Raw genomic sequence first — 17,334 nt, 5'->3', positions numbered from 1 at the left:
AGGGAAATTCCTTGAGTCAGCCCCGGAGGTTCCAGTGCCAGAGATTCCTCTTGGAATCTAGCAAAGATGGCTTGAATCCCAGCTTCTCCACTGGCAAGAGACCAGTGTATACCTCTCCATTCGTGCACACTCTTCACTCATCTGTAAAGATTTATAGGAATGGTAATAGCTAACATTTATTGGGCACATCATCTGCCAAGCCCCTTTGATGCATTATCTCACTTAAACCTAAAAAAGAACACTAGAAGGCAGTTATTATTATACTCACATGATAGAAGAGGACACTTGAACCCTAAATGATTACACTGCTTACTGGCCCCTCTCTAGCTAAACAAATACTAGAGTAGGATTCACACCTGAGCAGTTTCAGCCCAGAATCTGGCCTTAATCACACTCCTATGCTGTGAAAATTAAATGCAGACAAGGCCTGGGAAGCACGTAGCACAGTGCCTGGCACACAGGAAGCAAAAATGTCAGCGCGCCTTCCCCACCGACATTCTCCGCCCACAGGTCAGCGCTAGGCCCTCCTAGCTTCGCCTCCAGCATCTTTCCCGCAGGGGTCTTGCCTGGACTACAACTCCCAGGATGCAGCAGGCAGAGAAGCTGGCCAATCCGGTCGCAGAGTCCTGCTTTTCAGAGTCGGCTCCGCCCCACCTGCGGTCAGAGCTCCGGTGACCGTTGGCCCGGCGGGTCCTCGCCCGGTTAGTTCGTGGGCCGGCCAAGGGTACTGGGTTTTAAATAATCCTCCTCAGGGTTTAGGGGAAGGCGAAGGCTGTTGAGATTTCCCAGCTGCCTCAGGTTGTAGGGTCAGCCTCCCAGTGGGCGGGCTCCGCGCAGGCAGGCATCGGAGGGCGCCCCAAGGGCCGGGGGTCGTCCCCAAGGGCCGGGGGTCACCGGGACCGCGCAGCGCGCTTTGCGTGGGCTCAGTCGGGTTTGGGAGCAGGAGGGCCGTGGAAACTTCGAGGCTGCTTCAGTCACCAAGCGGCCGTGGGGCGGGCCGGCGGCACCTGGGGCTCCAGACTGGTGTAGGTGCGGTGGGGAGGAGGGGTTGGCCTTGGAAAAGGCTGCAAAGGCCCCAAAGCTGCAGGGATGAGCCTCGCTGCCCAGGACGAGGGAACTGGGCCTCTGCCCTCCTGGCTGGAGGTCAGGGCTGGTTGCATTAGCGCCTTCTGTCCACAGTGGCGTGGGCTCCGGCTCCTGGGGCCTGAGCGCCGCTTGTCCCCTCTGGGAAATGCCATTGGACCCTGCCCCTCCTTTCCCTGAGCCACGGCCTCACCGAGATCTCCAGGGAAGATCTGGACTTCTCGTCTCTGACTTCTCTCCAGCCCCGTGGGGTCGAGCCCCAGCCCAGCTCTGCCGTCGGACCCCACCCGTCCAAGGGCACTCCAGGGCGCTGCCCAAGCAGACCCGGGGTGGGGTCAACTTTCTTGGGCATTTCTCTGACCACTTAGTTTCTCCTTCCCTCTTGGATTTTTAATTATTGTTTTACAACCATTCCACATTTTTAAAGTTCTTTACTTCCACCTTCTCCACCCTCTTTTATCATATTTTCTCTCCCCCCTCAAACACAAATCGTTTGATTTGCTATTCCAAACCAAGTAAGATAGCTACCATTCCCTTTTTGGCTTCTAGGCTATTGTAAGTGGATGCAAAATATATTTTATTCATTGGAAAACAAAATTTTTATTCCTTTGTAGTGGCTCTAAAGTGAGTGCAATAGGATAAATTCCTCCACTCGGGAGAAAGCAGAGGCAAGAAGTTGACTAAACGGTTAGTTTATTTTCATTATTTTGGACAAGCAGCCTGACCCATAACTGTCTGCCTTTCAATTGCTGGAATTGTGTGTGCTAATTGTTTATTTATTTTTTCAAGTCATTTTGAGAGTTTGGAATGGCTAAGATTAGTTTCTAGTGAACCACCCGTTTATGTATTTCTACCTGAGACAACTGGTTAAAAAATATGTACTGTACATAGAACATGGTAACCTGTTGATTTACACATTTTAATTAACCAGAATTTTTAAAAAGTGTATTGCTTTAATTCCCAAAGCTAAAATAAAAGTTAGTTTTCTTAGTTTATGAATTATAATTGAATCTTACTTTGAGTTTTACTATGTACTTAGAGTTTTATTGTGGATCCTCTCATTCAGAATAAGTTAGAATACAGTGTCTTACATAAAATTAGAGAAAGTTTTATAACTAATTATAAGGTAGTTTATAAGGGCTAAGGCTTTCTGAAAAGGGGATATCTGCATTTCCATTATAAGGGCCCCATTTTGTCTGATTTCATTAAAGAAGAAACGTACGAGTGCTAGTTGGAGGTGTCTTCTGTTTGAAAATATGAGCAAATTGATGCCTTATTATGTTAGAATTCTAACCATTATATTGACTTATTTCACAATTATTTCAATTCTGAAATAATAGACTTTACTTTTAGAAATACTGAAAATTTAAGTATTTTCAAAGTGCACATAAATGCTTCTGATTTATACATTTTATTTCTCTTTTAAAATCAGATGTTTAAGAATAATGTTACTGACCATAAGCCTAATGTGGAAACCATAATTAAAAACATTAACACAATTTCTTTGGAGTTAAAGAAGATGAAAGGTAAGTATGGAATCCCTGAATTAAAATGTTTGCATGCCTTATTTTTAAAACAAACACTAGAGCAAAATTGTGCTTCTTCTGGGATATAACTGAATTTTGCCTACTAATTAGGATTTCTTTACTTAAGAAATGTTGACCGTGTAATATAAACTAGATCTTTTAAGGATGGATTATGTTTGAGCATTTTCCTGGAAGTTAGCAGACTTGAATTCCCATCCCTGACACTAACGAGTTTATGGTGTTGTCTAACTAACCTCTTTAAATTTACTTTCCTTCCTTCCATTCAATAAACTATTGCACAATGATGTCACATTCTGCAAAATTCAGTATCTCTATCCGTTAATTTTTACTAAGCCCCTAAATTTCCTTCCAAATTAAAATTATGTTTGTTTGATTCTGTGAGCTAAGGGTTCTTCATTTTAAACAGACTCCTAGAGTAGGATTAGACCTTACAGTTCATGATGTTTAATCATTCATCTCAGACATTCTGTTATTTTATCCCAGACACGCAAAATTTCCGTGATTGAATATTTCTAGGGATAATCTAACCCTGATCAAATATTTCCTCTGTTGGAGAACTCCAAATCTCACCTGTTAGCTTCTTCCTTTTTAGATGGTTCCTCCTTATGGACTAGCTGAAATGTGTTCCCATCTTCCTTTCACACACTGGTCTAGTTTCCTATGAAACTACACTGAATATGTAAGTACTCTTCTTATGAGAGCCCTTGGATATTTGAAGATAGCCTCTCTGTCAGTTACAAGGAATTCAGCTACAAGTAACAAAATACCAACTTAATGTGGCTTATACAATAAGGAATTAAGAGATCCAAGGTAGGGCAGCCCCAGAAATAATTCAGAGTTTTAAAGGCTTCTGACTATACCAGGTTCCTTCCATTTTTCTGCTCTATTATATTCACTCTATTTATCACTCTTATCACTCGTAGTCATGACCAGCAGGTGTGGCCATCTACAGATACTGTATCTGCCTATGTTTCTATAGAAACATTTTCCCAGGTCCTTCTAGCACATTTTCCCTTTCCTTTCATGGCCAGATTTGCATCAAATGCATATGACTACACCAGCCACTGTCAAGGGGAATGGGACTGCCAAGACTAGTTTGGACCAGTCAGGACTTATTGCTGGAGCTGGGGAAAGGATCATCTCAAATGGAATCAAGTTATGCCACCAAGAAGAGGGGATAGATTGTTAGTTAGGCACCAAATAGTGAGTGCCTGTTACGTTTTTTCTCCGTGTTCTTCCTAGGGCAACATTTCCCAGATTTTGATCAGTGAACCTGGCTATCTCAAGAGATGTTAATAAGTGGTGTGCAGTAAGAATATAGTCCATGTTATTATGGTCAAATAAATTTGGGAAGTGCTTTATGCCGTATATTTCTCTCAAAAATTCACAGAGCATATTAACAAAGGCTCTGAGGAATCTGATGTAAAAAAGTCTGGTTATCTTTGCTTAATTCATCATCTCTCAAAACCAATCTCAACAATATAGCAAGAATTTCGATTCTAAAATGTGAATCTCCTGAAAACTCTTACTAACTCACTATTGACCCAGAATAAAGTCCAACAAACTTCCTAGAATGGACTATAAGACCTCTTGAGATCAAGCCTCTGCCTACCTCTCCAGTATCATCTTATCATTGTTTTATTCTTGCACATTGTGTGCTTCAGCCATACTGAGCCATTTGCAAATCTACATATCTGCTCTCTATTCGTGTCTGTACCTTAACACATACATCTTCAGAAATGCCCACTGTGCAAACTCCACCTCCACCTAGCCAAGTTAACTGCTGCTTATTAGTCAAGGTTACTTACACTGGCAAAATTGTTAAGCAAGCATGTTATCGCTTCTACTGTTTCATATCATCTATCACATTGTGTTGTAATTGCATGTTTACTTACTTTTCCTATCCCTGCTCAACTGTAAGCTCCTTAAGGTTTTTCCTAGCACTTAAACATAGTGCCTTGATATAAGAGGTTCTTGGAAATATTTACTAAATGAATAATTGGTGTCTGGATGCTTGTGCTCATTTAAAACAGAGAAGCTTTAGATTTTTCTCAAACTGATTATCTAACTGTTATAGCTTGGAGATTATTCTTTCATGAAGTAAAACAGAACTAGATGTGATGGATGTGTTCCTGAGAAGCTGTGGGGTAAGTCAGGCAGTTAGGTTATAGGGATTCGTAGAGCTAGAGTAAGAGGGCAGACTTCTAATAAAATGATCAACACTCCTTTTAGCCACACTTCCTTCTCTCAATAATAATGTCAATAGCTGACACATAGCATTTACCATAATCCAGATACTGTTCCAAGAGCTCTGGATAAATGGACTCAATTCTCATCACAACCTTGTGAGGTAGAAAATACTACCATTGGCATTTACAGATTACAGAAACAGATATAGAGAGGTTAACTAACTTCTCAAAAGTCACACAACTAGTCACTAGTAAACCTGAGATTTAAATTTAAAGTGATTTTAAAGAGACAAAAATGCACAAGATGAAAAGCTCTCAGAAAAAAAGTTAACGAAACAGAAGGCAAATAGAAGCAAACAGAAAAGTCTGAACCCTAAAGTCCAAAAATTTGAGCTATGAGCTCACTGATTAGAGCCAATGAAGAATCAATACCAATACCAATTCTGGTAGCACCAGAATCCTCTGGAAATGGGGATAACGGTGGAGCTAAGAACAGGAAGGCTGGTTAAATGTTTAAGAAATTGTAGACTCCTAAAAATAATTAATTAATTAATTAATTAATTAAACTTTAAAAAGGGGTGCCTGGGTGACTCGGTTAGGCATCCAACTCTTGATTTCTGCTCAGGTCAAGATCTTGGGGTCATGAGATCAAGCCCTGCACTGGATTTCATGCTGGGTATGGAGCCTTCTTGAGATTCCCCCTCTCTCCGTCTGCTCTGTGTCTCCCTCACCACTCTCTAAAAAAAAAAAAAGTTGTACCCCCTAAGTTCTCTTCTCTCTGAACTAGACAACGGTTACTTTTCTGTGACAGTACACTTGAGTTTGATTCCCTGAGAGGATCTCTGGTCTGGAGCCATTAGTCATAAATTGAGGCAAAGAGTACTGTACTGAAAACAAAGATATTAAGACAAAGTTTTACAAACTGATTTACAAGATTCCCAGCTTTCTTTTCCCACTTGGCTATAAAACATTAGCAGTCAGACTTATACCCTCAAGCAGATTTTTATTTCAGGAATCTTATGAGCCTAAGAGAAAAAAATCTAAAGACACTGAGAGCAGAGGTTACCCCCAACAAAATGCCCACCCCCAATACAGGCTATCCCATAGGCACAGAGTTTCCAGTTATCTTTAGTGCCCTGGTCTTAAATATGAGTAGATAGCTCTGGTGCAATAGATATTTGATGAAAGCATCTAATATGAAAAGCAGAGACAAAGTCAATACATGGATTCCATCAATGAGAGAGAAACAAATAATGGAGTGAGATGAAAACTCCCAAGAAACTCTCAATAGCTGAAGAGAAGTAAGAGATGATTCTATGTCCATGAAACAGGAATATGGTCCTCGGAAAAGTTTGGAGAAGGGAATTCTTGGAAATTAAAAGTAGGACAATAAAAATAAACTCTGCAAAGGGGTTTAAAGATAAAATGAAGACAATTCTCTAGAGTGCAAAAAAAAATAGAGGTGGATAGTTTTAGGGAGAAAAAAATTACAAGATCAATCAAGGAAGTTCAACATTGGGACACCTGGGTGGCTCAGCGTGGTTGAGCTTCTGCCTTTGGCTCAGGACATGATTCCAGGATCTGGGATCAACTCCCACATCAGGCTCCCTGTGTGGAGCCTGCTTCTCCCTCTGCCTGTGCCTCTGCCTCTCTTTCTGTGTCTCTCATGAGTAAATAAATAAAATCTTTAAAAAAAAAAAAAAAAGGGAAGTTCAACATTCAGTAAATAGGAGTGTTAGAAAGAAGGAACACAGACAATGCATGGGGTGTGGAGTTCATTAAAGAACTAACCTGAGAAAAATTTAAAGAACTGAAGGAAGGGAGTTCTATAATGTTAGAGCCATACATAACTGTGGTCTGATCAATAATCACTTAGGAGAAAACTAAGAATTAGAAATAGCTACTAAAAGTAATAATAGGGGCACCTGGCTGGCTCAGTTGGTAGAGCATACAACTCTTGAACTCCCACATTGGTGTAGGGATTACTTAAAAAAAAAAAAAAGTCATTTTTTTTCCAAAGATTTTATTTATTTTAGAGATAGAGTGCAAGCGACCGGAGAGGGAATGGGAGAAAGAGAATCTCAAGAAGACTCTGAGCCGAATGCAGAAGCCTGCACAGTGCTCAATCCCAGGACCCTGAGATCTTGACCTGAGCTGAAATCAGTAGACACTCAACTGACTTTTTTTAAAGACTGGGTGCCACCCAGGCACCCCCAAAAGTAGTTTTTTTTAAAAAAAGTAATAATAGTTGTCTATGACATATGTTCTCCAAGATAGTATCTTCTATTATTTTGTTTTACACAGAGCTCTCCCAGTTGCTGCTTTGTGACCTTACTCTACATTTTAATCATCCTGTGAAGACGGATGACTTAAAGGAACCAGAAGGAAAAACCCGCCTCTTTGAAGAGTCTGCAATATCAGATGTGTCCCTTGCCTCTAATAATTTTTCTATCTGATTTCTTTTTGTTTGTTGTGAATTTATAACTGTATTTATTGTGGAATTAACATGTATCTGAGAGAATTGAGTTTACTAATATATTTAATATGATAAACAAAATAAAAATAGGATGAGTTGTAAATAACCATTTAATATTATTGAAACTTGTTTTATTGTTTCAAAGAATGGCTAATTCATTTCACTAGTGGCAAGAATATGACATAGGAAATTGACCATGGGGGCATTGCTTATCCTTTATGCTTGAATTTAGCTCAGATGGAAAGAGTTAACCAAATTATAAATGGATCGCATGAGTTTGAATCAGATCTCTCCTTGTAACAAGTACCAAAAAACTCAAGCTAGCTGAAGCATTTATTGGGTCCTGTGACTTGGAAGTCCATGGTTGAAAGAGATGTCAGGGACTCTACTAATTTATCCTATGTCTCTAACCTGGTTCTATTTCTGTGCATTGATTTTATCTTCTTCTGTTATAGACTGGTTTCCTGCCTATGGCAAGTTGAGGAGGGTAGAGACATGGTATCTGACATGATTCACTACCAAATAGCTGCTTTGAAATCTGTTACCTCCTTCATTTTAGAAATTTTAAAATTTTAAATTAAGATAATGTAACCTAAACCAAGACACAAGGTCAGCTCAGTGTCTGCTGTCCTCACCACTCAAGTCAGTGTTTAACACAGATTAGGCACTAAATAAATGGTTGTTGACATCCTGTTGCATAAGCATGTAAATGAATGCAGATTTTTCAACTTTAGAACTCTCTAGCTCTGGACCCTAGAGACCTACCAGTTTGTAAAGATGAAGCTTGATGAAACATTATTATCATCATTGGTTAAAAGTCTCCACATACCTGTTATCTTAGCAAGTTATCAGTTTTAACCAGGTAACTTCTAAGCTCCCTTCTGATGTTCTATTAATAAACTTATGAAAATGAAGGTGCAAGATATTTTTGGCCACTCAGAAAACTTGCAGATTAACTAGAGAAGCCAAAAATTTTTGTGGTTAATAAAATTTGTGGAATAATAACAGAGCCCCAAAGGGGAAAACTTGAAGAACAACAACCAAATGCCTGGTTTTGTTGTGCTGAACACCTACTACTGTCTGCTAAGTAGGATGAGTAAGCTGAAGGAAAGAGCTGTATTGCTTCAAAGGATTTATAAAGCCTTTTTAGGAATGACAATGAGAAGGGCTTTATGGTAGAGTTGTCAGGGGATAAAAGAGATAGAAGAAAGGCATCTAATAGGAAAGTCTGGTCACATTTTTCTATGTATATGCATTGCTCTTTCATCTTTGCTGGAAGACTTGGATAAAATCGACATCACTTGGAAATGCTTTTGGAGTTGTGGGAGTTGCAGGGGAGGTGGAATGTGGGTGTTGGGATGTGATGAACTTACATCCAGCTATATTTGACACCAAAGCCTTATCTCTAAATTTAAAATGATTACTTGTGGTATTAACAGCTTAAATTTGCTTTAAAACAAAAATATAATAGGATGGACTAAACAAAGTCAATAGTTTTAAGAACACAAAAGTAAAGCAAAAGGTAAATTAATTTTAATCCTAGGAAGTTATCGCATCATGCATTTATCTTTTCATAAAAAAGTACACAAATATGCCCCCAGCAAAAAAAAAGAAACAAATAAGAAAGGATGAACTAGTTTTAAGCCTCTTAAATTATTGCTGCCAAGAAAGTGAAATTTGGAAATTTTCAAATCATATATATAAAACTGATGATTGCCTCTGACTAACAACAAAGGTTTAGCTATTAAAAAATCAGTTTTATGTGATATCAAAAACTATTACTGTTTCAGTGTTTTTAATCTTGCCTCAAATTATTTCTGTAGCTATGCAAACTACTGTACTTTGAAATGAATATTTCAAAATACACATTTTTTAAATGAATCATTACAGTGCACTACTAGACTTCAAGTGTGAACAGTATTACTCATGCTTACAAACATTGAAGAAGAATAAATAAATTATGATATATTTGACAGTCTTCATTTCAAACACTTTTTTATATGAAAGGTCAAAACCTTGTGTTCATGTTGAGGGGTTTGATTCAGTCCTAAGTGTTTGTCCGTTCACCAAGGTTGATTGATCTTCCCATGCTGGCAACAGAGGCAGGAGCAAGGTTCATTTGCTTGCCTAACTCGCTAGGGATAACCTGCAGAATGTGTTAATGTGCACTGGTATCTGGAGCCTCGGTTTTTCCCATCAATGAGCAGAAGTGGCATTTTCCTGAAGTAGTCTATAATATCTGACACAGACAAAAAGTCCTGAAAAATTCAAAATAAGGAGATAAATCAACATTGGGATGAGTAGCATGAATTTAACCCTCAGGTTTTTTTCGTTTTTTTGTTTTGTTTTGTTTTGTTTTTTACCTGCATTATATCCTACCTCTACAAGTTATGAGGATGGTAAGAAAAAATATTTAATACTTCGCAAATATTTTAATGATTTCTGCTGTAGAATTTTGAAAAAATAATTCATCAACAGCAACAAATTATGGATAAAGACTATATATATGTGTGTGTATTTGCCTTAGGATTACTCTGTGTTTTTTATTTTGGTTTCTGTATCCCTACTTCACTCTTAGTCACAAATAGTGTGATGAGGTATAAGAAATCAGGAAGTCAGTGTCCCAGTGTCTAGAGCTGATATCCATAGCATTGCACAATGGTTCCCTCATGATCCCTCTGCTATGTCTTCAGTGCCACCTGACATTCACAAAGTCTCTGCAGCCAAGTCTTTGCAACCATTGCCTTCATCATCTTATCCCTAATGGCCAGACTGGAAAAAAAAAAATGCATCCCTCTAGACATAGATCAAAATCACATAGGTACCCCAGGAAGGATATGCACTTCCTCCAAAACTACTCTGCTGGCGCCTCTTTCAAGGGCAGCTGCAATGTATGGTTTCTACTTATGTTTCTCACACCAGACCAACAGAAGTTCTAGAGGGCAGACATCTCTGTCTCTATAGCAGCTTTGCAGCTCTATCCACACTGAACCAGCGATTGAAACATCTGATCAGAATCATGTGGGGTTTTTTTTCCTGTTCATTTACATAATCATAACTTAAAAATATTTGGAGTGAAGTAGAAATTAAGAGTTATCTGGTTTTCATTCTGGAAATGTTTGATTCAGCTGATCTTCCTCCTGGAACTTTGAACTTAAAAAATATGTTTGGAGCCTAAGTTTAGCTGTTAGTTTCCTTTGCAAAAGCAGCTTTTTTGATTGCCATCCAAAAAGTAATTAGCATAAACATTGGCTAAACAGAGGAAAAATTCCCTGGCAGATTGGCCACCTTCATTGGCCAAACCTCTTTTTTAAGTGAAAAAGGACTCAAGTATTTAAATAATCACCACAACAAGAATTCTGGGTTTGCTTTTGTTTCTTTACCCTTTTCTAAATGTCAATACAGCCTTATAAGTACACTTCAATCTTACATTAAAATTATGTTACAGAGGTGAATGATAGAAATGACTTACCTTTGACACTATCAGTTTTTAAATTCAAATATTATTTTTTTTAATTTATAAGTTATACGTGTGATTTTAGACTACTTGGAATAAAAGACATAAGAAAGACTCCATGGCACAGGTAGCTACTGTCATTTTGTTTTATTTCCTTCCAGTAAAGGAAGGACTTCACCAATGAAATTTAACTCTAACAGTGCCATACAGTATGGATCCCCAAAGAATATTACAGTAAGGTTCCATATTGACAGGTATGTGAAATGGCATAAACAGAGGATTTGAGGAAATTTTGCAACTGAAATTTCTTACCTCTTTCCCCCGGAGTCCAGTTCCCAACAAGTAAACTTGGCTTTCCTCTTGATAACGGATCTGGATGTTATAAACTTTATCCTTGTACAACACCATGAGGACATACGGATTAGTTATTGTTTTTTTAGAGCTGTCTCTAACCAGAAAAGTGCCATCCTAAAAGAATAAATTCATGTTATTATGTGAGCAGCAAATGTCAATACTTCCTTTTTAATTGTTTTTTAAACCTATTTATTTTAGAGAGAGAAAGCACATGAGTGTGCATGCATGAGTAAGAGGAGGAGCAGAGGGAGAAGCAGAGAGAATCCTCAAGCAGACTCCCTGCTGATCACAGAGCCCAACACAGGGCTCATCCCAGGACCCTGAGATCATGACCAGAGCTGAAATCAAGAGTGGGCATAACTGACTGAGCCACCCAGGTGCCTCAGTAAATATCACCGTCTGTGTTGCCTGTAAGAGCAGTAGACAAGCCTCTAAAGATCTAGAAACGTAACCAGTTGACAAGTCAGTGAACATTTAGTTCCCTGAACGGTTACAGTCCCATGTGCCATGGATTTGGTTGTCAAGAGGCAGCAAAGATTGTATTAGAGAAATTTCCAAATTTCAGAGACCTCTTTGAAGTCCCTTGATGAAAGATACATCGTTTTTTCAGTAGTAATAAGACAAATAATAAGTGGTTGAGTGGATAAAGGGCCAGACAAAATAAGGACTTTATTGGTTAACTAAGTATCTGTTTTCCTACTCCTGGGAGCTAATTCCCTAATCCTTTCTTTCATAGCCAAAGTCAGAAAACACACAAATGCCTATGAAATTCATCCATTTAAAAACCTCGTGATCTCCATGTAAAACATTCATCATTAAACCACCTGACCAAAAAAAGAAAACAAAACAAAACAAAACAAAAACAAAAAAAACACCTGACCATAAATAAATGTGGACCATCTTGCATTCTTAACCATTTTTTTCTGTTTACTAAAATAGTGTTGTGATTTGTCCTGTACTTTAAAATGTTATTCCATAAATTATTGCTATATAACATTAATATTACAAAGATCTAATATTAAAATAGGATTAATTAGTAAGGCAGCTTTAAACTACTCCCTCGTTTGTGTATTAAATCATGATGGTTTTAAATAGCCATCAATCTGCAATAATGGCTTTCCTTTGTTCTTTTTATTTCAATTGAGTAAATTCCATTCAGAACATCTTCTATTCAACAAATATAACTGTGGACCCATTCTCAGTCAGAATTTAGAATTTAGAGTTTTGAAGACTCCCAGAACCCACACAAAACACCTAACTAACTAAATCAGAATCCCTCCAGGTGAAACCCAGGAATCAGAATTTTTAAGATCCCCAGGTGATTTAAATGTGCATCTAAGATTGAGAACTATTCTTGTAGACTCAAGACTTGAGAGATGAAGGATCTTTGTTTTTCTTTCTCTGATATATAGATTTAAGGTTATGGTTCTTACCAGACCACAGGAGATCTGGTTAAACTAGAAATTTCTAGGGGAAAGGGCATGAAGTTTCTGCTGTCTCTCTCCATATGGACCCCTTCACATCAGTGTAGATGACAATTGTGTATTAAAAATGAAGATAGAATCAGTAAGATGTTCAAAGTTTGGGGGAAAGAGTCTCCTTTTGATAAGGCTATGCTTCCTATGACAAGACAGACCTTTCTAGTTAATAAAGTCTTCTCAGATTCTGCCAACTGAATGACTGCCTTAACTTAGATTTTTCCCAGATCCTAGGAATCATTGCTATGGATGCTGGTAGGTATAAAGCTGTCACTAATGGGTCCCCCTAGTATAACAGCATGAATATCACCTAGCAGAATTCCTAGCCCATAAGTGGTCCTCAATAAAAGCCAGTTCCCTTTTTCTCCTTCCATCAATATTTATAACTACTTAAAAATAAACTTTAGCACAGTACCTGGTTTATCTTTCTAAGAGCAGCTTCTGCCTCTGGTCGGGTAATATAAGAAACGTACCACTCTTCATTTAATGAATTCTGAAAATGTAAATTTTTAAAAACTGAATAAATTTTGCGGTTACATATGTAAGTGAAAAGAAAAGTCTCCAAGTAATCATTTTCATAAATCACCACCTCAATTCCATGAGCTCTGAAATGTTTGTTTTCTTAATTTGAATATAGAATCACTTAGGTGGGGTTAAATAGAGGATATTTTGCATGAAATACTTTTTATCATGACACTGGTTGCAAAGGTAGTTGTGAATAAGCATTCCATATATAATAGAAGTTTTAATCAGGGAAGATACGGGTATAATAATTTCTTCAGTTTAGTATGATATACTTAATGAAAAATCTGGGCTAGTGAGCAGTTAAGTGGCTTATTCAAGGTCATGAGCTAGAAAACAAATGAAAAATAGGATTATTTTTCTCATTGTTAAAAACAAAACACATATTTGCTACTGGAAAAACATTAAGGAAAAAGAACATATTTTTCATCTGGATCCTCCCCTTTAATTTTTTTTACTAAAAAAAATTAAAAGTAATTTAAAATGATAAGAATACAAAAGAGTATCAAATGGGAGATTGTTATTTTCTGGGAAAAAAAAGAAAATAAAAACATATGCTTTATTACCTCTTCTTCCCCTGGAGACAGTGATCGAGGTTTGTTTGGAACTGGCAAGGAAAAGTTTCTTCCTTCAGCTCTAGGAGGGGGTCTGTTGCCAAGGCCTTCAAAAATATAGTATTTTGAAAGTTAACTTGCTGTAAGCTATTCTTCATTTCTGTCATCACACATTTCTCCCCTAAAATGCCCTTGCAATTGTTCCCAGCAATTAACATTTTAAGAAGCCATAGCTTCAAAAATAATTTTCACCTGTTCAAAACCACAAGGGCTGTTGACTGTTCAGGCATCATTCTATAACCATGTCAGTGAAATTCTGAGAACAGTTCCACGAATTTGAGTGATTTCTTAAATATGCATGGTACATAATATAAAATAATTAGTCCATTAATGAAAAAGTCACAGTAGTTTTAATGTGACCACCAAAAAGAAAATTCAGGGGACTGATTTTTCACAGACTCCAGCACACCCAGAATGGATTCCCAACCACTGATATTGTGACAGTGTAGTAAATAAAGACAATTATATCCTCATTTGTTGACACAATAAGAAATGTAAGTCACCCAAGACAAGATGAAATTACCTGGAAAATATTGTTAGCTTCAGGAATCAGAGTTTGCTACCCACTCTTCCTAACTGAATGTTCTAAAGAGGTAGAAATCTTCAACCCTCACAGAAGACGCTGCCAACTACCTAATCAATCAGGAAGTCTGTGAGGTATCTGTAAATTACCCAGCATTTGTGTCTCAGCTTCCCTAACACCTTATTGTCTTTATAGTTCCCTGAAACTTTCTGAGGATGTGTTTCCCGATCTCAGCAAAGGTTTGATTGTGTGGAATTGTAATCGCCAAGGCTGTTTTCTATATGCCAGAACAGCTATTAAGAACTGAAAAATTCTGTGAGCCGCATGTTCTTTGAATTATTCATGTGTTATCCGTTCATTTATTCAACAAATATTTATTCAGCACTACTCTGCCCAGGCCTTGAGTGAAAAGGCACCCCTATATCCTACCTTTAATCCTCACAGCAACACCACAAGATGTTTATTCTCTTCTTTTGAGTATGAGGAAGCAGTGGCTCAGAGAGCCTGAACAAATCACACCAATCATGGGATCTTAGTGGCAGGGTCAGGACTTGAACCAGTGATTCCCAAACAATATTCTACATAAACAAGAACCCTGGGGGCAGAGGGTGGGGGGGAGTAAGGGGGAGGATGAAATTCAAATCACCCAATCTGCATTTAGCAAGTATTGCAGGTGGTTCTGCAGCAGGATTGTTCCTCCATCTACAATATGCTAGAAGTGTCACACTGCCTGCCCAGGCCACTGAGCCAGGAGAATAACCTGGGAAAGGCTGAGGTCTTCTGAGCCATGCTAGCAGGAGTCTTCACCATGGCATTCCCTGCTTCTAAATAAGCAGATCAGACTGCCTGAACTGTTGATCTTCCTTCTTAAGACTCCCAAGGCCTAAGAAGATTTTTCCTATCCCTACCTTTGCAGTCCAACATGCCAGGCAGTTTTATACTGTTTCTTCAATGAAAGAAACCTAACCCTACAGTTAACTGAAGTAGAAACAAGGCCTATATTGCATGGCTACTTTGGAGTTGGATTATTCTCTTTCTGCTTCTGCACCTGCAGGCCAGCACCATGAAGTCACATTTGCAACAGGCAATAGACTACTTTTTACTGCAGTCACACACCACCCTTATTATTGAGATCTTCAGGGTAGCTGGGGTGGACTTTTTGGATAACCTACAGAGCAGCTTTTATCTTCCTAATATGGGAGCAGCCAAAGGAGAAGACTGAGGACCAGGTGTCCTGCCTATCTTAGGGGAAAAAAGATCAATTTTGATTAAGGTAAGTATTCCCCACCAAAATTAACCAACTATTTATATCAATAATCTCTGCTACCAACTCATAAAATTGTGGGTCTGTGGAACTTACTTTGGGAGACACTGCTATAAGTGAAGTATTGGAAGCCTAGATGCCTGTAGAAGCCAGGCAAATAACACAATGTGAATTCACAAAACACAGTGAGTTGTGGACACTGTGGAAAATTGAGGGGTGTAGGGGCAACTGTGGAAAGCACTATACCCTCAAATGCTTAGGAAACATTGAAGACATAATGGATTTTATTGGTATCAGCAATAGGGTCTTGCACATCTATGGGACAATATATTCAACTAAATGTAATGGATGTGCTCAAAAAAAAAATCTTGACTCTTGAGTCATAATTGAAGTCCTAACATACTTTTCTATTTATAATACACACTGGTATTCTTGCATGTGTACTATGACCAAAATAGTTGTTTTGTTCCTTATAGCATTTTAAAAAACTTTAAGTAAACATTTAAAAATCAGGCACTTTATATTAAAAGCCATATTTCCATTTTTTTCCTGAAAAAAAACAAAAAACAAAAAAATCTGGCATCACTAAGACCAGTTTCCTGGCATGAGAAAAATCTATTTACTAGAGTTGGGTAACTTTCCACAGTCATTCAACACTCAGTCATTCAATAAACATTAAAAAAAGTGCCTACCATGTGCCAATCACTGGCAAGTCTCTAAGGCTAAAAGATAAACACAGTCTAGTCTTACCTTGTAGGCCTTTGCTGCTACTCAAAGTGGTCCGTGGACCAGCAGGATCAGCATCACATGAGAACTTGCCAGAAATGCAGACTCTCACATCCTACCCCAGACCCACTGAATTAGAATTTGCATTTTAACACAATTTCCAGGTGATCTGTATTCATATTAAAGTTTGAGAGCACTCTCAGCAATATTTATCATGCATGCCCAGAGAAGGTATTATTAAAAATGCAGGTCCTCATCCAGACTTACTGAATCAGAATCTTGGAGGGTTGGGTTCTCTTAATCTGTATTTTAAACATGTTCCTCAACCTGCAACTCAAGGATGGATTCATCATAGAAACCTAAAACTACAGAGAAAGTCAAGCACTTTCCTGAGCACCATATAAAAATAGCAGGGAGGAAAAGCTCTATATGGGATAATTAATGCCAAAGCCACCTTTCTGAGGTCAGAGGGGTGTGTGTGTGTGTGTGTGTCTTATGTAGCATCCCAGCATTCCATCAGTCCTTGGCACATGGCAGAAACTGAATTAAGTATTGAATAAGAAAACATATTTTCTGGCTTTTAGGAAATAACCAAACCTTTGCCAAAAGGCTTTGTGACAATTGGGAATCCGGTCATTGAAGCATGTTACCTGGAGAAAGTCACTAGAGCCCAGAGTACAAACCTTGAGAGAAGTATGGCGGCAGGGAGGCACTCTGTGGGAAACCACTGTTACTGCAGAGACACAGAAAGAACAGATGTAAGTTGGGTTGAGCTGAAGAGGCTGATGGGGAAGCTGGGTCAGGGAAACCCACTGGAATGCCACTTCATTTGTGTCTACTAACACCCCTCCCTGAAGCCATGGCTGCTGAGCAAAGAGGAGGGCTGATGGGGCACGCCTCACCACTGCCCCAAGGTGGCCTACCCCAAATGCTAATAGACTTTGCAAGCCAAAACCGTGAAAACCTGAGAAGGGTATTTGAAGGTTATTTTTAAGAATAAGGCCTTTAAGGCCTTTGAATTTGGAGAATGGCAGATGTCTCTGAGGAGAGGACTTCACTTTTGGTTAGGAACACATATAAATGGGCATGTCGTTTGGGAAT

The 17,334-nt window shown here is 38.6% G+C and overlaps 1 protein-coding gene and 1 long non-coding RNA gene across 2 annotated transcripts in view; one reads left to right on the top strand and one right to left on the bottom strand.

Moving 5' to 3' along the window:
* The first annotated feature begins 616 nt into the window (after positions 1-616).
* C4H5orf58 lies at positions 617-9,073 on the top strand. Its single transcript, XR_005358205.1, has 4 exons — positions 617-701; positions 1,698-1,770; positions 2,516-2,609; positions 7,124-9,073. It is a non-coding gene; the product is annotated as a chromosome 4 C5orf58 homolog (long non-coding RNA).
* LCP2 (lymphocyte cytosolic protein 2) overlaps positions 8,807-17,334 on the bottom strand; it is a 44,972-nt gene continuing 36,444 nt past the window's right edge. The window contains exons 17-21 of the mRNA XM_038534783.1: positions 16,917-16,966; positions 13,673-13,767; positions 13,000-13,077; positions 11,065-11,220; positions 8,807-9,553 (exon numbers count right to left, since the gene is read on the bottom strand). Of these exons, the coding sequence (XP_038390711.1) occupies positions 9,431-9,553; positions 11,065-11,220; positions 13,000-13,077; positions 13,673-13,767; positions 16,917-16,966 (502 nt within the window). The 3' untranslated portion in view covers positions 8,807-9,430. The remainder of the gene's footprint in view (positions 9,554-11,064; positions 11,221-12,999; positions 13,078-13,672; positions 13,768-16,916; positions 16,967-17,334) is intronic.

The sequence above is a fragment of the Canis lupus genome, chromosome 4, assembly GCF_011100685.1.
Source record: "Canis lupus familiaris isolate Mischka breed German Shepherd chromosome 4, alternate assembly UU_Cfam_GSD_1.0, whole genome shotgun sequence".
Taxonomy (NCBI): domain Eukaryota; kingdom Metazoa; phylum Chordata; class Mammalia; order Carnivora; family Canidae; genus Canis; species Canis lupus.
The sequence above is the reverse complement of the archived record's forward strand: the minus strand, read 5'-3'. Positions and strand labels throughout refer to the sequence as shown.